Source organism: Morone saxatilis, unplaced genomic scaffold (genome assembly GCF_004916995.1).
Source record: "Morone saxatilis isolate NCDOM2014 unplaced genomic scaffold, NCSU_SB_2.0 Contig15, whole genome shotgun sequence".
NCBI classification, from domain to species: domain Eukaryota; kingdom Metazoa; phylum Chordata; class Actinopteri; family Moronidae; genus Morone; species Morone saxatilis.
The window spans coordinates 8,027,531-8,047,541 of NW_023339707.1; the positions used below are offsets into that span (position 1 = coordinate 8,027,531).

Consider the following 20,011-nt stretch of genomic DNA (forward strand, 5'->3'; position numbering starts at 1 on the left):
ACACATACATACCTCCACACACACACACACACACACACACACACACACACACACACACAAGTCTGTTCAGTCATGCACATAGAAAAGCAAACACACTCTTTATTATTGTCAGCAAATTATGTGTTTCATCTTTTTGTCATAGTTCATCAGGATCTTCGTCAAAGTGCATCAAGTAACACACTGAATAAACGGTGCAGCTATAAAAAATATGAAACCATTAAAAATCGTAGTTGCCAATTAAACAGTAATTACCTTTGAAATGTGTGCAGCTATTTTCAGCCGGATCTCACCCTCCATTTTTGCATCTTCCTCTGCTGCTGAACAGTAGGTAACAGTGATAAATGGGGCTCATTGATTTTCTTTTCATGGTTGTTGCAATCTAAGTTGCCTGTCAACACTGCTTCACAACACTGTCAGTGTTTTCAGTCGAGCACTGACCTTCTCCACAATGATTGCATGTTATTGTTTTATTTTATTTAATAAAGTCAATCATTCACTCTGCAGCTCTAAACCCACACTCTCTTCTCCTCCCTTCCACTGACATAAGCGCCTTTATAACCTCACTACTCAGTGATATAGTGGTAAATGAAAGTATGGAAGAATCATGACTTCCTGGTAGTAAAAATCAACGATGTCTTTAAAAAACATTTTTATCTTCTTTCAGTTTACAAGATCCTTTTGAGCTTTTATCATTTTCATGGCAATAAAATGTGAATCTCTCATTTTATACCTTAACTCAAACCTTGTGACTGATAATCTCTTTCCTTACCTGTGACTCATTATTTCACCCCTATAGCTGTTGACTACCCCAAAATTTTCATATCAAATAAATTAGCAATTTCTTCTACGTGGTCTAATAATGGTATTCAAATGTGCTCCTTGTGTATCTTTTTTTGGGTATTCAGTTTGCATAAAGCTATTAATAATAGTAATCTTTGTCCTTCCTGTCTCCATCTGTCCCCTTACCTCTCTCACTCTTTCTCCCCCCTTTAGGGAACAGTGATAGTGGGAAATGAGATTCATGGCTTGAAGGTGAAACATCTGCATGTGGGAGGAGTGCTGGGCTCCGGAGAGGTTCAAAATGGGATAAAAGGATGCATACAGGTGAAGATGGATGAATTGAATTTTAAATGTTTATTGATGGATGGGTGGGGTAAAGCTGGAAATATTGGCACATGAGAGATGGAAATGGGCTAAGAAATGAGTTTGGGATGGACAGATTTTAATAAATGAATGAAACTGCCAATTTCTTTTTGTAACTCTCTGTAACATGGACCACTTTCACTCTTTCTACAGGGCGTTCGGCTGGGTGTACGGCCTGACGCCCCTCCCCTGCCTCGCCCATCAAGAGCGGTCAAAGTAGAGACCGGATGTAATGTTGGCAACCCCTGTGTCTCGTCTCCTTGCCCCACCCACAGCCAGTGTTCTGACCAATGGGAGCGGCACACCTGTATCTGCGAACCTGGTAAGTGAACAGAGAGATGATTCTGGTGTTATAGACAAGGTTGAAGATGCTGTCACTAAGGAATGGGAAACAACATTTTCGTTTGGAGATATTAACCTTTTATTCAAAAAGTGGATTGCTTATATTCTTATTTATGTAACTGCACGGTGTAATAATACAGGGAGCGGAAATGGAGGGATGCTGCTCAGCTGCAGCAAGAGCCAGGACACTGAAAGAGTCTAATGACAGTGACGAGTTTTTTATAAGAAGCTGTAAAAAACACTTTGAATGCTTTTGTTATTCAGCAAGCCATGCTAGCTCTCACAGATTATGTTTACAGTGCACAGACCACACTACTTCTAGTCCCGTCAGCTTTTTGCCACTGTGCAAGACTAAATTTTCTCTCGTCTAACACCACCATTATTGTGCAGTTAGACGAGAACTGACACATGTAGGTATTTAATTTTCAATAAAGTTACAATTTGAAGATTAACATTAAGATTTTCTTTTAACATTTTATGGATTAAAAAATTCAGACATTTATATAAAAATAGGGGATTCATTGGCAGCAGCTTGATTACTTTGTAATGCTAATAAAGTTATAGACAGATTTTAAACCTTGGAACAATTTGCACTTCTGTTAATCTCATTCATCTTATCATGTTTTGACCATGCCAACGAATACATTGAACTTCAACCAAAGATGATTTTCCATTTTAGTCATGCAAGTTAAATTGCACACATGCTAACCTCTTTGCCAGGGAACTGGTCCTAATATTTTGCACACTGGACATTGGATGTGAAAGAAAAGAGGTGTGAGGGGAGATGGTGAAAGAAGCCAGCTGACTTCGAGAGAGAAAAAAACTGAATAATTATAATGTGGCCTTATCTGTGTAGGTGTCTGCCAATGCGCTAACTAGGTTAAACAGATATTTGGGAATGCATAATGAGTTCTCATCCACTGAGAGAAAGAGACTGACTGCGGGCTAACTCCCAAAATCTCCTTCGTCAGGTGAATATAATGAGGCTGAATTAATGTGGAGGAGAAAAAAAATGATTAAAAGAGAAGGAGAGGAGTGGAGAGGTAAAGGAAGAGAGAAGAGAGGAGGGGAAATGCATACTGTATAGAGAGCAGTATAGAAAGAAAAAGAGGAGAAAGATAACAATAGAAAGATGAAAAAGAGGCAGAGGAAGAGAGAGACTGAAAATGTTAATGATTAATGAAGAGAAAGAGGCGGGTGACAGAAATAGTGTAAAATAAACAGTAAAAGTTTGGAGGCAAGAGGAAAGAAAAGAAGAAAGAGGGCAAACGAAAGTCAAATCAAACAGCCTGAAAACACTGGTGACACGATTGGGAATACATCCACACACAACTGACATATATGCACATAGAGACACTCATATCATAGAAAATCAACATGACAGATGCACACAGAACAGAGGATGAAGAGTGATATTTGATATTTATTTGGAGCTTCATTAGTAGCTACTGATGCAGCATCTACAGTTCAGTTCTGCGGGTATTGATTAAACAGACTGGACCAACCAAGCAGAGATGATTAAAGGAGATTACTTATATTTGTTATTAAAGGAGAAACGAGACAAGAGCTCCAATAGCAAATGAAGAGAAAAAGAACCACATTAAAGGCAAAACCAAGAGAGGGAGAGAGAGAAAGTTTCCAATCCACCTTTTTATTAGTTTGTCAGGATATTGATACTCTCTCTCCTTGCCTCTGCCATCCTCCTTCTCTGCAGCTCAACCTGCATCTCTTCTTAGACTTTCTTAGTTCAACAGTTCTATTTTTCAGCCACAAACTCTCTGCTTAGTAAGGCAAAGCTGCAAGCCAACAGTGTGAGAGTCTGTGACCTGCGGTATGTTTCAGCTGATTATGTGTGCATGTAAGGTGAGACTACGTCAGCACTAAAGTTGACTCGGTCACCTCTCTGAGCAAACAACGCAACAAAATGTGTCCTACTGCCAAAGGCTGCTACACAGGAGACCCAATGACAGAAGAGAAATCAATGGAAAGTTTTCAAGAAAGAAAAGTTTGAAAATGAGAGCATGAGATTAAAGTAGAGGTGGAGGGAGTGAAAGAGGAAGAGGAGAGTGTGTGTTATGTGTGGGATACAGTTTGTTTAAGTGAGAGAGCCTCAGGCCTGACAGCATAGGAAAGGAAGCAGAGAGGCGCTGCTATCCCTGTAGCATCCTGCGCCAACCTGCAAGCTAATGCTAATACCTTGACTTATTAACATGAAGCACACACGCAGAAAGGGTACACACACACACACACGCACACACACAAAGCACATGCACAAACTTTGTGTGCATGAACTTATTTACTGTAAACCCACTCACACACATTCTCTCTCTCTCTCATTATCTTTCATCAGCACAATGAGCATTAAAAATGGAGACTGTTACAATGAATGCTGCTTAGAGACAAATCAAATCAAAGTTTAATAAAAGCAGAGAGAGAAAAAAAAAGTGAGGCGCACTATAAATAATTCCCTTTCATGTGCGTGTTTGTGTGTGTTTTGGCCTGGTGCTGAAACTAACCCAATGGGTCTCTCAAGGAACTGACAGCACCTCTGATTTGTGCATTACAGACTCCTAGAATACACACACACACACACACACACACACACACAGAGACAAGGTTGTGCATGACAAAGCACAGAGACAGCTGCTCTCTCACTCTCTCACTGTGTTTTCCTGTATTTCTGAGTACGTATACAGTATTTACGTGACAGTTGCTGCCAGTTGCTACAGGCTAATTCACTGCGGTGAAAATTTGAATTTAATATGATAAATTACTGCCATGTTGATTTATGTCTGCTTGAGTTCCCTGAGCTGTTTAAAAACCAACTCGATCACATGTAGAAAACATATGTTCAGGGTTCTCATAACCACCTTTACTGTAGTAATGAGTCATTTCTCGTGTTTTCAGCTTTTGTCGACACATTAAAATAGTGGTTGAAAACAAAACATTTCAAATAAATATTTCTTCAGATGGGGTTTGTCAGAAAAGTGCATTATATGAGGTTGTTGTGTTTAGGTGTGGTGTGCAGCTGCAGTATATTAAGCTCGGACCCTGTGGGAGAAAGAGGGAGAGATTTATGAGTTTCAAGTTATATTTCCTGTGTTCTGACCTACAGTAGATGCCAGATCCTTAAGGTGCTGAATTGGGACAAAGTTGTTCTCTATGACAAATGAGTCCTCGCCTAGAAATGTCAGTTATTGATCAGGTTTAGATCAAAACTAGATTTGTACAGGTGTTTGGCACTGTTGTACGGCTATATGAATGGTGCATTGGATATACAGTTTTTCTAAACATGAAAAATCTTCTGTTTGAAGAAAGTTTTACCTGCTTGTAAGGTTACTCACACAGTACACTGGCAGATGAAGTGTATTTTTTAGGTTTCTGAATCCTGTTCAGACTCATTTTGAACACACTGTCGATATCGAATATAAATAATAATAATATTTGTTTTTTCATGTTTGAGATACCAGACTTACAGTCAAACCCACCCATGTTGTCTGGTCAATAGCTGTCATTTAAATACCAATATTAACTTGTTATTTCAGTCAACCAACATATGCTACTGGTCAAAATCAAGTTTAACACAATAGTGTACATTTTGAGACTGCATCAGGAATTGCCCCATTCGCCATGTTTACACGTATGTGGCAAAGCCTTCTATTGGCTATAGTAATTACGATGGGAACAATGGGGGAAGTGAGGTGATGTTATTATAGAGTGATGAAGTCTGTATAGGCAGGTCGGGATGGATGAATGGGTCAACAAAACATCAGACTTCAATAAGGAAGACTCAAACCATGATTCAAACCTAAACCATTTGGGTTTTGGAAGCAAACAATGTTGTCTTGCCAATAGGGGCATCAGACCAGAAAACGTTGTTATTGTATAGGGCAAACAACATATTTTGTAGTTTAATCTGGAGTATATTTCCCAAAGCTAGAGCCCTGGACTCATTGAATTGTTTGAGGCTTTGTTCAATGGGTCCCATTGATTGTTTACTCAAATCCCAATATGTACAAAGATACCAAAATTCCACGGACAAATAACATCATTTTGCAGTTGGATTTGTGTCCCACTGAGAAAAATATCCACCTACTTAACAGCTAGATGTTCATTTTCTTCAGCATCTGGTTGCTAACTTTGCTTGTATCCCATTTGGTGCTGGACAGGTAGCAAACAATGGGGTTATTAGAGCTTTTTTTGCTGAGAACAGCTGCTGCTGCTTATGCTGTGAGGTTGATTAAAGTGTGAGCCTGAACCACACAGTGTGCTGTAAAACCAAAACAATGACTGGAAAAAGGCCAAAAAGCTCAATAGAGCACCATAGTTGGAATAAAATTGTATCGCTGTGAGCAGCTGCCTTTACATAACACACATAGATCACTGGATATAAATGTTCACAGCTATCGTTCTGTTTTCCCACCAACATATTTTTATGGGATATTCCTGACATGCACAAACTTTCCACTGTCAGAAAGAAGACAGTTGGATACGCAGAGGATGAATGGATGGTTCAGTGAACAGATGACTCATCTTTCTTTTCCTGATTGTAGTCTTGTGGAGAAGTCAAGCTGATGTTGTATTATAATAAAGTGTCTAAAGCCACACAAAGCTGTGAATCACTGTGTGTGTGTACATGTCGAGAGGCAAAACTTTTCAGAAGAGAAGCTCCTGGACCCTGAAAAACAAAAACCTACACACACACACGACTTACAACTTTTTGTTCGTACAGGCTCAAGCCTCTCTCTCTCTTTCTCTCTCTCTCTCTCCCCCATATTGTTGTGACAAGGCCAGTGTCATTATAAGGGTCTGAAAACAGCCAAGGCTGTCATTGCCTCTCTCTGTCAGTTGCCATGGTGAAAGTGTAAAGATGTATAGGGCTGATAGAAGATGATTGAGTGTGTATGTATGTGTGTGTGTGTGTTTGAGAGAAAGCAACAGAAGTGGAGAACAACAGAGTTGAAGATGGAGAGTGGGGGATCATGATAAAACAAATAAGAGACTTAACACTGGCACTGTTTGTGTCTGTGTGTGTGGCTGTGATCCTATAATCATACCTCTGTATTTTTGGTTTTATGTGAAATGAATAATTGGAAACGGAACAATAGCTGTGATTATCTTTACTCTTTTGTTTGTATAATGCCTGAAATATTTTTTAAGTGATAGGAAGAGAGAGAAAGGTAGATGAAATGAAAAACACTGTTTCTGAAGGTTTGAGGAGAGAAAAAAGCAAGGCCACTGTGTGCGTGTGTGTGTGTGTGTTTTGCAAGTGTGGGTTTGTAGTTTGTAGTTTCACAAAGAACAGAATAAAATAAAGAGACAGATATTTAAAGAATAGGAGTCATTGGAAAGCTTTTGACTGTCTAAAGCTGCAGCCAAGGCCACAGCCTTGAAAGGCAGAGGAGCTTCTGTATTTTCTATCTACGAACATGTGAAAGCAGACCTCCAGAGAGAGGAATGCAGACCTCAACAAGCTGCAAACACACTTCAGTCACACTTCAATCAATAGAGATGTCCTTCTATTCAGTGCTGTTAAATTAAAAAGGTGGCCTGAAAGCAGAACCCGCTGATGGAGTTGAGGTGATTGTATGTGAGGTCCAGATTTTTGTTGGGGAGAACGTCAGAGAGATCAGTGAGACGCTCTGGGCAAAATGTAATATCTTGTTGCAAAGATCACATTTATTTCTGTTTTTCATTTAATAAATATTAATGTGAGTGTTTCGTCTTGGAGCAGTTGTCAGGCCTTTAAGCATTATGTTTGTTGTACGGACTATCTCAAAAAGACAAATCTGTATTTAAAGCATGTGTGTTTTTCTGACACACACAGATATATTCAAAACATAAACCACACATTTTCACCCCTGAGTTGTCTCTTAGTATTAGTATTAGTATTTTTTTTTTAGTTTAGTTTAGTTTTAGTTAGTAGTCAACATGTGAAGCATATTTCATTATCTTGAAATTAAATTGTAATTTCCATGTATGTATATTATGATAGGATTCCCAATGGATTATTAGACAACATTTCATAAGGCATTCATAATTATGCAGTAAATTTTAATATATATTGATGTTTATCTATGTTTTATAAATAAAAGTTAATATAACAAATCTTAAGATCAGTTGTATTAAAAATGATTCAGTGTTTCTAAATTGTTATTAATACTAATTCAATTAATTCAAAGATTCATCTTTTTGTCTACTTGTTCCTTCAGAGTCAGTGTGATTTGAATTTTATTGTTTAATGCTTTTAAACAATGGTCTTATGGTGCAGCTAAGTCCCATAATATTTTAATTCAACAAGTACATTGAAGACTAAATACAACAATTATGTTGTTTCTAAATTAAAAGCAGGTGTGGGTGAAAGGGCTTCTTTATTTGTGCTAAATACACCCCAAAGTGTGTGTGAAGCACTCTGCTTTAGTCATTAGATTAAAGAGGGGTTTTATGTGCTGGCCTGTATTATCATATAAGAGGCTGGTGTGTTTGTGTGGAGTGTCTGGGGATTGAATTTAAGTGTGGCGGCTTCGTTCACCGTGCTGCACCGGCGCACTGAAGTGTACGCTGGGAATTTGTGTGTTGTACGTGGTTGTGTTGAAGTGGCTCGTTCAGTGTGCTGTCTTTGCTTTTACTGAGGCAAATTTCTATTCTCTTCTATGGCTGAGAGGTGTTTAAACATTTTCTCCAACGACTTAGTGGCTCTACCTGATTTTGTTCCCTTTCTTCACACGCAGTGTTTGTACCAGCAACATGCTGCTTGTACAAATTCATACCTATTATGAAGGGCTATTATGGAGAGGAATTATCCAAAACATATTCAGTCTACATCTAAAGATTATTGTCACTATCAATTGATGTGTCAACTCTTATATACATAATTTGATTTATTGTTTAATCTGTAAAATGTTTCAAAACTCATAAATAATGTCCGCAGGTGACAGCTGATTTTGTCCAACCAACAGTTCAAACCCCAAATATATTCATGTAACAGCTATATAAAACAGAAATATTTGAGGAACCAGTAAATATTTGGCATTTTTGCTTGTGTCACAGCACAGGTAGTACTGGTAAAATGATTTGTTTTAGGTAAAGGTGGTTTAATTACCTTTATTAATTAATTAGTCTCATGGCTGCACCAGCTGAAAGCCTTTTTGTGTAGTTCACCACCATGGTCAGATTGTACGTGCTTGTGTTTTTTGTGGCTGAATTGAAATGAATGACTGTGTTTTTTTAATTCCTTTCTAGAGCAGTGGTGATCATTTTCTTTGAGAGGAAGTGTTGCTTTGTGTTTCAGTGGATGACAGCATTGTAATGCACAGTTGTGGCTTGTTTCCCAGTGGATTGCCCAGCTGGAGCGAGCCGGGAGAGTGACGTTTGAGATAATCACTGTTTGATGTTTGAGATGTGTACTTGTGAACTGACAGGTTATTATGTGTGGTACACGGATGGGAAATAGAGCGGTGTTCTGCATATTTAGATTTCAGCATTTTATGATTTTACATGCAAGGAAAGTTCTTCACAGACATTATAAGTGCCTGTGTCCTCTTCTTTTGTCAGGTCTTTTGTGTCTGATTATTTCAAGTTTCAAAATAAATCAAAAAATTGAATGCAGTATTTCCAGTGATAAAAGACTAGAATATCAAACAGATGTACTTCTCTAATATTTAGGGAGAGGTAACACTCAGTTAACTTTAGGCCCTTAAAACTTAGTTTTAAATCTTTAAGTATTTTTAATTTTGGGTGAAAAAAATGGTAGTTATTATTTATAAAGAGTTCAGTTCAACTCAGAAATTCAGCTAATCTGTTTCATCAGGACTGTGTGGTTTAATCACAGTAGTTCAACAGTGGCCTGGGAACATAAGGAAACAAACCTGCAACTGTCATCACACTTTTATTCAAGGGTTCCTAAATTATCTAAAGGAGGTCTTTGTACAGTAGTTCTGTCTAGGCAACAGTTGGTTAATCTTACGGAGAGAGGCTGTGGTTTGGGTTAAATATTGGAAAAGTTAATTCTAATTTGAGGCATGACACAGGATGCATTTCTAATATTTAACACACACCAAAACCAACCATTCATTAACATTAACCAAGTTCTTTTAGTGGCTTAAACCCAACAACAACAGAACCTGACATTTGTATGTCCAACCACCCACTTGGACCTCCTCCCTTTGACTTCTGTGCATTACAGTTATGAGGATGTCACACTTCCTGGATTGGAAAATAGTGTATTATTTGACCTCTTAGATGGCTATGGTTGCACAAATCCTGGTCCAAAGCATTGTGAAATTAATCCTTTACTCTCTCTCTTTCTCTCTCTCTTTCTCTCTCTCACCTAGGTTACTATGGGAGAGGCTGCACTGACGCTTGCCATCTGAATCCATGTGAAAACGAGGCTCAGTGCCACAGGAAGCCCAGCTCTTCCCATGGATACATCTGTGACTGTGGAGACAACCACTATGGGCAGTACTGCCAACACAGGTACACACACACGGACACACACATGCACGTACAAATACACACGATTGACTCAACACTTGAACTACAGTTTGCCTGTGAGATGGCAACGTGGTCTAAAGCTCTTTGATGCTGCCTGTAGTCCAACTAAGCTCTGCTGATGTGTGTGTTTCTTACTAGCTTTAGTTTTGCCTTGTTGTCCCATATCTCCAGCCTTGCGTGTAATCCGCTGTGGACTAAGTGTAGATTTAATGTAATAACACACACACAGCCACACACAACACACACACACACACACGAGGTGTGTGGAGAGAGCGTGACCCTGACCTTACCCCTTCCTTCCTTCCTGCCCGTGAAATCCACACAGCTTTAAATGTATCTCATGATCTGTTCTGTGTGTGAGCGTGTTTTATCTTTGATCTAGTTGGTGTGTGTTTTTCACACAGACACACATTGTCGGCTGCTGATGAAATATAAGTCTACAAGTCTATTTCTCTCTTAATTTCCTGTGATGTCTCTTCCCCTGCTGCTTTGATTTCCCCAAATTTAGAAGTTTGACTCATTAATCAACTTCATACTACTTCTACGTCACACTACGTCTATCAGTAGATGGTAATATTGATAAGGGATCAATCATCTTTTTAAAGTAAAAGTATCAAAAAAAGTTGTGGTTCCTAAATGTGATGATTTGCTGATTTTTATCATTTTTTCCTTCAGTTCTGGTCAGATCACTCACTCATGACATCAGTTAGTTTGTCTTTAAAATTTAACTCAATGATCAATTAAGTGTTAGCTGCAGCCGTGTTATGTTCAGGTGACTGGTATCTTGAAAAAGAGACAAATGAGACCTTGTATCAGCTCTGAAGCTAACATGGTAAATAATCATAATACACCTGACAGTTTGAACCAAACTCATTTAGAAAGGACTATTTATCAAAGCACAACTAGTACTGTAAAGACCCAGCCTCGGTTTCTATGCTCCTTCTTCCATAGTTTTAATTACACAAACTTTTGGATGTGTTTTGTCTTGCTCTTTAAGCCCTTTGAGCACAGCAGGGAGAGACGCTGTCAAGAGATGTAAAAAAAAAACCTGACTGAGAGTCAGTCCCTTCTGTTTCTCTGAATTCTCTCCCCTAAACTCCCTGTGAGGAGCAATAGAGAGATGCATTCGAGAATCTGCATCAACTGCAAGAAGCGTTAATCTCCTCAATGATCCATTAGACACTGAGATGAGAAGGAGAGCACATTAAGTGAAATGTGAGTAAAGAGAAGGAGACAGCTTACCATAAACCAGAGTGATAAAATCTGAGGAGTGGAAATTCAGCAGTTTTGGAAAACAGCTGAAATCCCACTCTGACTTTAAAATGAATGAATAGCTAAAGGTGTTTTTGGTCATATTCTTGCTCAAGTTCATATTCTATTAGCACGTCTGTCATGATCTCTCAGACTGCACCTTCAGTATCAATATTTTCTCTCAGTTCAGTCCCTCTCTTAACTTCCCTCATCTCACTCTCTCTCTGTCTGTCTCTTTCTGTTGCTTTCATCTCTTTGTTCCCAACTCATTAGCTAGTTAGTCATTATTTTGAAATCAGAGAGAAAGATGACTCCTTTAAAGAACGAATAAAAGTTTTTGACACGCTCTGTTGCTCTGTTGCTTTCTGTTTCCATACTGATCTACCTGCTGCCGTTACTGATTCTACCTGTTGGTGTGTGTGTGTGTGTGTGTGTGTGTGTGTATGTATGTAGAATTGATCACCAGTGTCCAAGGGGTTGGTGGGGATCTCCGACCTGTGGACCATGTCACTGTGACACCAATAAAGGCTTCGATCCCAACTGTAACAAGACCAGTGGACACTGTCATTGCAAGGTAACCTGGAAACACAAACACATACACACTCAAACACACACACCTACACACACTGCAACTTTCAGCCATTCGTGGCTGGAATACTAATTTATATATCACTTTGTAAAGTGTATAGAAATATATTTTGGCATGTTTTTACTCTTGGCTGAGGATTGGTGCATCAACACAATATGTGACAAAGGAAATGGAGACAGAGTATCTGATTATTTACAATTATAGTGCAGTAGCTGATTTTATTTCTTTAGCTGTAGATGCAGAATCAGATGACTAGTATAAACTAGAGAGCTGAGCTGTTAAAGCTATTCAAAGCTTGACAATTCAGAATGGTTACCTGCTGGTAAAAAGTCGATTTTTTTTCCATCATCACATTGAATACTGATACTGTTAGGATTAGAAGGACTTTAGTGGTGTAACGCTGGCTTTGGTTTATCAACCATGATACCATAATCATCCCTACATATTGCCTTGTATGAATGTGTGAGTGCATACTGATACGTTTGTGTGTGTCTGACATGTTTAACCCTGTTTTATCCTGTGCTTAATCTGATCTTTTGACCTTAATCTTTAATCCCTGATATTGCCCTTGAACATGTTGTCCTGTGCCCTTTGGCTTCTTTTTCGTAATTAAAATGAAAAAAGTGTTCTTAAAAACCAAGGTTGAAGCTTGTCATGCTCACAATGTAAGAATGTTTTTATTTCGCATACATACATATCGTTCAGTTTAAGGCAATGGCAGCCTCTTCCATCGGTGAATGAATGTGTGAGTGTGGCATGCAATGTAAAGCTATTTAAGTGGTTCGGAAGATTAGACAGGTGCTATATAAAGGCATCCATTTAACATTTACCATTTACTTTGATCATCTGCATTTCTGAGACCGACAAGTTAGAAAACCTTAGCTACTCTCCAGTTCAGCTGGGGTGCCCTGTTTATGTTCTGATCCATAAAGCAACATCAGATTACTTGTTACTGACCAACCGATTATGTTGCATCCTGTAAAATGCAACATAAAGTTGCTACACTCTGGTAGTCTCATCAGAGATAATCTTTTTGTGTTTGGTAATTAAAACTCTCCTTCAAGATACCCTCCAGACATGATTTAAGACATGTACTAAATTATAAAAATAACATCTATTCCTTCTCCCTCTTTGGTTATACCAGAATCTATGAATATTCAAAGATTTTTCATAAAAGTATAACTGCTGGACACAAGATGTCTCCTACTTCACTTAAAAAAAATAATTGTCATTTTATGTGCACAGGAGGCTTCAAGTTTCCACACCTCTATAAGTTGCATATTGAACCCCAGTTGTTTTTTCAAACTGGTTGTCATGTCACAAAATCTTGCTTGTAGGTTTATGCCTTACATTAAGATTTAAGGTAAGCTCTGAGAAACTTTTCCCTGTGAGCACATTCATGTGAAAACAAGCTATAAACATACATCATTCTGCACAGTGAAGCTCAAACCTTCAAGTGAAGTTAAAATAAGGTATATAGTAACACATTTTGAGCGGGTGAGGGCACCATCACCCTCTACAGTAGCGCCATCATTATTTTTCCGAAAATGTAGTGTTATATATTCTCATGCAAGTTTAGCAAACTACATAATTAACTTCTTTCTTTTATCTCTGGCTCTTTTAACATAATACATGGATTGTTGCCCTTGTATTCATGTCTCTGTTATAACTGGGTCTCTTTTTGTGTCATTGTATAAATCTTGCCCTAATGCATGTGGTGATGTAATCGCTGACACTATTCTTGGCCGTGACATTTTACATTTGTCTGACTGAATTTGATCTGTGTGCCTACTCGATGGCCCACCCTGTGTCTATGGTGGTGTGTGGTGTGGGTGTGTTTTTCTTGTGTGTGTATGTGCACGTGTATTCAGGAATTTCACTATCATCCACGGGACTCTGACACCTGCCTACCATGTGACTGCTATCCAGTGGGTTCCTTCTCGCGGTCATGTGACCCAGAGACAGGCCAGTGCCAGTGCAGGCCCGGCGTTATTGGTCGGCAGTGCAACTCATGTGACAACCCCTTCGCTGAGGTCACGAATTCAGGATGTGAAGGTTAGAACGCCTATCTCCCTTGTTTCAGACACTTTGACCAAACATTTGGAAATTATGTATCTCTCTGTTGCGCTTCAAAATTGCTCTGTTTCACTCAACAGGTGGCTGCATCGTTGATTTAGTAATTTGTTGTTGTGCTCAGCATCACATCTCTGACACTGCAGGGGAAAGAATTTGGAAAAATGAAGCATTTCACTGCTGCATTGTGTTCTTTCCAAAATAACAGTAACTTGACTAGTGGGAGGTACTGAGATTAATTGTTAAAACAACATATTTGCTATTGATCAGGAAACTACTATATTTTGATGGGTAAAAATATGTCACTATTTTGCAGCTGCTTTGTGGTTTATTGACAAAAAGAACCAAAGTATTTACAAAAATTGTCCACTTATGAACAATAGTTTGCGAAGCTGAATTTAATATTGAAACTTTGTCAGTGTTGTTCTCCAACAATAGCCAACTCATGTTTTAACGTGTTTGTTTATTTAGTGGAATTGCTCCTTGTCAAATGGTACAAAAAACTGTGTCCTATGTAATTTTTAAGGCAATGTATAATTTCCAAGATGGATTTAAAACCAGTATTCAAACTGAGTTATTATCCATAGAGACAAACAGACATGAATGAAAATAATGAGGCAGTATTGAGCTTCCACCATATTTAATCATAACTGGGTAATCACAGGATTTCAGTTTCTTCTTTCAAAATAGTCATATTTATCAAACATGTGTCCGAGCCTAAAATAACAAAGAAACTGTTAATTATTTTTTAAATCTTCTATTTAGCATATTCTCCTTCCATCGTCTCTGTTTCTCTCTTGAATGCAGCTTTCTCACTCCAGTTTTCCACTTGTAATTACTTCCTTTAATTTGTAGCTGGAATTTTATTCTTTCACACTCATTTAAATTTTTTTCTCTGCAAGTCCAAAGAAAAACAATTTCCACATCATTACTGAGTTTTTGTTTTTAATCGAAAAGTTCATCAGACTCGTAAGAATGATTTTAAATTATATTGTGTCTCTCTGCAGTCATTTATGATGGTTGTCCGAAGACCATCACTCAGGGGATCTGGTGGCCTCGGACCAAGTTCAACCTGCCTGCCGCAGTGCCCTGCCCCAAAGGCTCTGTCGGTCCGTACACACTCATAAACTCATAAACATGAGTGCCTTCAGACACATAGACATATATACACTCTAATACAACCTAATGTCAGTTTTGAACTAATTTTATACGCCATGTCCTCTTCTCCTTACAGGTGCGGCCATCAGACACTGTGATGTTGAGAGAGGATGGCTTGAGCCAGACCTTTACAACTGCACCTCACCTCCATTCGTGGAGCTCAATGCTGCTGTATGTACAGTAATACCACTAATACCATTATATACATGTCTTCATCTGTCCCAAAACTTGTACCAGACCAAATCTAATATGTACCGCTCAATTAAAACAATAAATAAATACTGTAAATAAAGGAATAGAACTGAAAAAGAAATCATCAGCAACTGAAGAGTCCAGAGAAACTTCACTTTGTGTTTGCTGACAAGTGCTTTCAGTTTGTTTGACCTTTTGTGTCGGACGTAGTTATAATTTAGCTGTTTGCATGCGGATATTTTATACAAGTAAGCAACTTTAGACATTCAGTAGTGTTGCTGTACGTAACAATATTATCATATTAAATTCCAATTTTTTATGTTTTGTTGGTGTCTATATGTTTAGCTTGATTCTCTGGAGCGAAATGAGACAGAGCTGAACACAATCATGGAGAAGAAACTTGCACACCAGCTCCGTGACGTCACAGAGGCAACTGCCCGACTCTACGGCAATGACTTGCAGATCGCCGAACGACTGCTGTCCCGCCTCCTGACCTTTGAGACTCAACAGAGCGGCTTCGGACTCACCGCCACTCAGGATGCACATTTCAATGAGGTAAAAAGAACACTTTCCTTTTGTCTATTGTTCAGTTTGTGACAAACAGACAGGATGGAAGAGGCAGGTGTACAGCTAAAGCCTTTAGATGTTCTTATAGTGGCACATGATGGAACATATGGTGACATGTTATAAATTGTGTAATTTGTAGTTGTATTGATATTTTGATGATTAAACATGGTCAACATATCTCATTTAAACCACAAATACTGGTGAGAGGTAAATTGAAATGATGATTCAAAATACAGCCAATGTGCAAATTGTTTGAAAGACAGGCCAGATCGTGATGTGTGAAGACAATAATCAGTTTGCACTGTTGATTTTAATGTGTGAAGATCTAAACATGTTATGAAACCCATCACTGCCACTGTGCCAGCTCTGTTTTGAACACACTTAATTGGCATTGTCAACCAAGACAACTGTAACCAACACGCTGATGAACATTTTGGAACAGTTGTTTATGGAGACCACAATAAATGTATCAGTTTTGGGGTTTGATACCATCACAAATGTACATTTTAATGATTGATATAATATTTAAGTTATTTTAAGGACTGAAACAGACTTCCACTTAATATTTCTGTTAGCACACATCTACAGAATCTGCCAGAAGACATAAAATAACTGCAGATATGATTGATATACTGTACCTTTATGGGGTACAGACCCATTGACTAGATAGTACAACAAGATGTCTTTTTTCTGAAATGGGAGGTAATGTTGCTATGGCGATGCAGTGACAGCAGCGCATGAAATATTGCAGCTTGTCATCTCCCCATATTAACTGACAGAGTCTCATTTTACCTGATACGCCGGCTTCAGCTGAGGACGCAGGAGCTGACATAGGAATCATTTTAGCATGTTGGTGTTTTGACATAAAGGCGCTAAGACACATCTCCATATCATTTTGCTATAAATATTTAGCTTATACATCAGATTTGGCTGACAAGAAATGAGTTGTCCATACATCACAAGTAAGTGGCTGAAGATATAAAGTAAAACCCCCTTCTGCCTTTTGCTGTTTCAATTTACTGGCTCGTGTGTCAGTAATTGACAAATTGCATGTCACTATGGAAACAGTGATATGAAATTGACACTCCACATGCTGACGATACTGTAAATATATTTATTAATGAAGAGAATTTTAATATTAAATCGTTATTATTCAGACTTTTCTCCCTGTCATAAAAACACACATTGTTATACATTGCTACAATACACAGCTTTGTATGGTCTACTATCAGTAGTAGAAGAAATAACAGTTATAGTATTAGTAGTAGTAGTATTTCTAGCAAAAGTGAAATAAGGAATTTTTATGGTGTTGAATGTTAATCCCATGCTACCTGACACTTTAGTTCATTTATCTTTAGCTGATGAGTTAGTTCCAGCTCGTTTATGCAGGCAGGAGGTGATTTATTCATATTCAACAGGGGCCACGGTGGGCAGTAACAAAGCATTTTTTTTTTGCTCTCATGATCAGAGTGCATTTAATAATTAATGCTAACAGTGAGGATTTAGCCATCCGATGACAACTGTAGCAGAAGTAGCCCCACCCTGCAGTGCTGAAACAGACTCAGTCATTGATAATGTCATTGTTATACAGCTAACAACGAGTTGCTATAGAAACTGAGTGGTTGTGGTAGTAACATCTGAGAGTTTGAACAGAAAAATGACGTGTGTGTTTTAAATATTCTGTTTCATTAATGCATAAACATAATTTTATTACAAAACTCGTTCAGGTTAAGGCATAAAGTGTGGTTGTCACATTATATCTTTTGTGCTGTAAATTCAGTGGGTAAAAGGGAGAAGAGTGTACCTTTCCCTCTGAGGTGAACAAAAAAATAAATAGCACTCACTTTTATCTGATTTAATACACAGTTGCACTGCTGAATTCCCAGAAACACACTGTGGCTCCAGTTATGACACTTTTAACAAAGGGGAAGGATGCCAACACACTGGAGTATGATTTGATTGTTTTAGCTTGTGTTTCTTTAACTGAATTATCCCATCCTCTTACACACAGCATCTGTCAGGGGATGACTCACTAAATAAAATCTAATGTTAAATTATTATTTTTTTTAAATAAAAGTTAATTTATAATCAATCTTACGTTAACATGAACATGTCGTTGGGGCACTTAAAAGCATCACAGTTATACAGCCTTACGCCAAATACAGTACATTGCTTCATGTGGTCAATACATTATCTTTGGCTAACAAGGACAGTTGCTATAGCAACACAGCAGTAGCATTAATGACGTCCTATAGTGAGTGAGATGAAAACCTTTTCGTGCCTGACATTTCACTTAACTGCTTCACCCAACAGGAAATCAGAAATGAGGCCATTAGGGTTTAACATTTGGTTAGCTGGTTTATAGCGGCAGGAAGCAATTATGCTTCCGCAACAGTGATGATGATGAATATGTTTTTTTTATTGCTATTTCGCAGTTTCTGGAAAAAAACAAAAACCTCAACTTGCCTAACTTGTAAGCTCAACCTCTGACTCTCAAAAAGTTGTGCCACCTACATCCCATCATCTCGAGGTAATGATGTGGCTCTGGTTTACCCCAGCAGCACTCAAGTGGAGTTACAGACAGCCTGTTTTTTTCTCAACAATAAAAAAAATATCTAGTATATCTAATAATACTTGACACCTCACTTTAAACAGCAGTTATTAGGCCAGACGAACAGGTAATGTAGAGCGCAGTTACTATAGTAACCCAGCAGCAGTAACAGAGCCCTGTGGCTGCAGGAGAAACAAAGGAAGGCAGGGAGGAGATGTAGAGATAAATGGAGGAATGGAGGAAAATGAAAACATTTCATGTTCAAGCTGTGATACTACTGTACCTCCAGATAGGGCTTATGTCTCATCATCTACATAGCAAAAAAATGTGCCAAATGTGTTTTAAAATGAGGAAGAAAACTTTATTATACGCTCTATAATAGTCATTAATCTGGCATTCATTATGGCACATTGGACTGCACAATGATCCTAAGAGATTTGTAACTTGGATCTTGATAACATCAATGAAGGGTGAGAAGAGAAAATAATTTAATTAATTTAAAGAATTTTTTAATGTAAATATTTTGGGCATGACAAATAATATGCTGTTTGAGTTGCGCATATAATCTGTGTGATGTTCCAACCCTTCATCCATACTGCTTCTCATTTAGCCTTTGTTGGCCTCCTTTTCTTCTTTCTTTAATCCTGTCATCTGCTGCCTCTTTAAAATATTTTCCAGTTGGATACAATCTGCACATACGCTGTATGCCACTAATTCTCACACACAGGTCCTTCTCTGTCTAATTTTTTTTCTTCTACTCATTGTTCTATATGCTCTTTGGTTGTTTTAACCTTTATGATGCAGGAGTGAAGGCTCTGTGCATATAGCTTGTGTTCAGGTCTTAAACTCTATATGTTCAGGGTCCAGTGTGTAACATTTATCATCTATCTTTTCATTTACGTATAATCACCTGAAAATAAGAATTGTTCAGTTTTTGTTAGAATGAGCCATTTTATTACAGAGGGTGTGGCGTCAGAGATAAGTTTTCCTGATAGTTTTATTTTAGCAGTCATGCATACCATTTAAGCAAACAATCCCATTTAGTGTTATTTACAGAAATGAACAAAATGCTGAGACACAGGCCTACAGTACAAGTTTTCTTACACCCTTTAACATCAAGAAGGCCTCGCTACCTTGACATTATGGTTCATATTAAATCACCACAGAGGTCATCAGAAACATTTTATTTCAAAAAGGTATAAAAAGACATAAACATTAAACATGATTCTACATGAAAGAAAAATGATGTAACACAATCATACATAAACTTTTCCTCGCTCACATTTTACATCTCATCACAGCTGTTTATTTCTCTTGTTCACCTTTGTCTTTGTTCTCTGCATCTCTGAGCCAAACAGAAGCCTCTTTAATTTCTTTATCCTTGTCACTTACTTATCCACTATCCCTGTCTCTGACTCTCCCTTCCTCTCTCTCTCTCTCTCTATCTCTCTCTCCCTCACTAGTTTCTCCCAACACTGCACTGTATATTCTTTTCCTTGTTTGTCTGAAGGTTTTCTTGTGTATTTTTTCTCCCTAGAGCATTATGTGAGATTGCAGCGCTTTATTGGGTTTGGTGCAGTCAGACTGCAACAAATAATATCTCTCTCTCTCTCTCTCTCTCTCTCACACACACACTCTCTCTCTCTCTCTCT

At 38.1% G+C, this 20,011-nt stretch overlaps 1 protein-coding gene across 1 annotated transcript in view; it reads left to right on the top strand.

Moving 5' to 3' along the window:
* Positions 1-20,011, top strand: part of celsr3 (cadherin, EGF LAG seven-pass G-type receptor 3) — a 98,261-nt gene that overhangs the window by 54,261 nt on the left and 23,989 nt on the right. The window contains exons 14-21 of the mRNA XM_035656477.1: positions 994-1,104; positions 1,297-1,465; positions 9,819-9,960; positions 11,683-11,803; positions 13,690-13,873; positions 14,899-15,000; positions 15,126-15,220; positions 15,587-15,796. Of these exons, the coding sequence (XP_035512370.1) occupies positions 994-1,104; positions 1,297-1,465; positions 9,819-9,960; positions 11,683-11,803; positions 13,690-13,873; positions 14,899-15,000; positions 15,126-15,220; positions 15,587-15,796 (1,134 nt within the window). The remainder of the gene's footprint in view (positions 1-993; positions 1,105-1,296; positions 1,466-9,818; positions 9,961-11,682; positions 11,804-13,689; positions 13,874-14,898; positions 15,001-15,125; positions 15,221-15,586; positions 15,797-20,011) is intronic.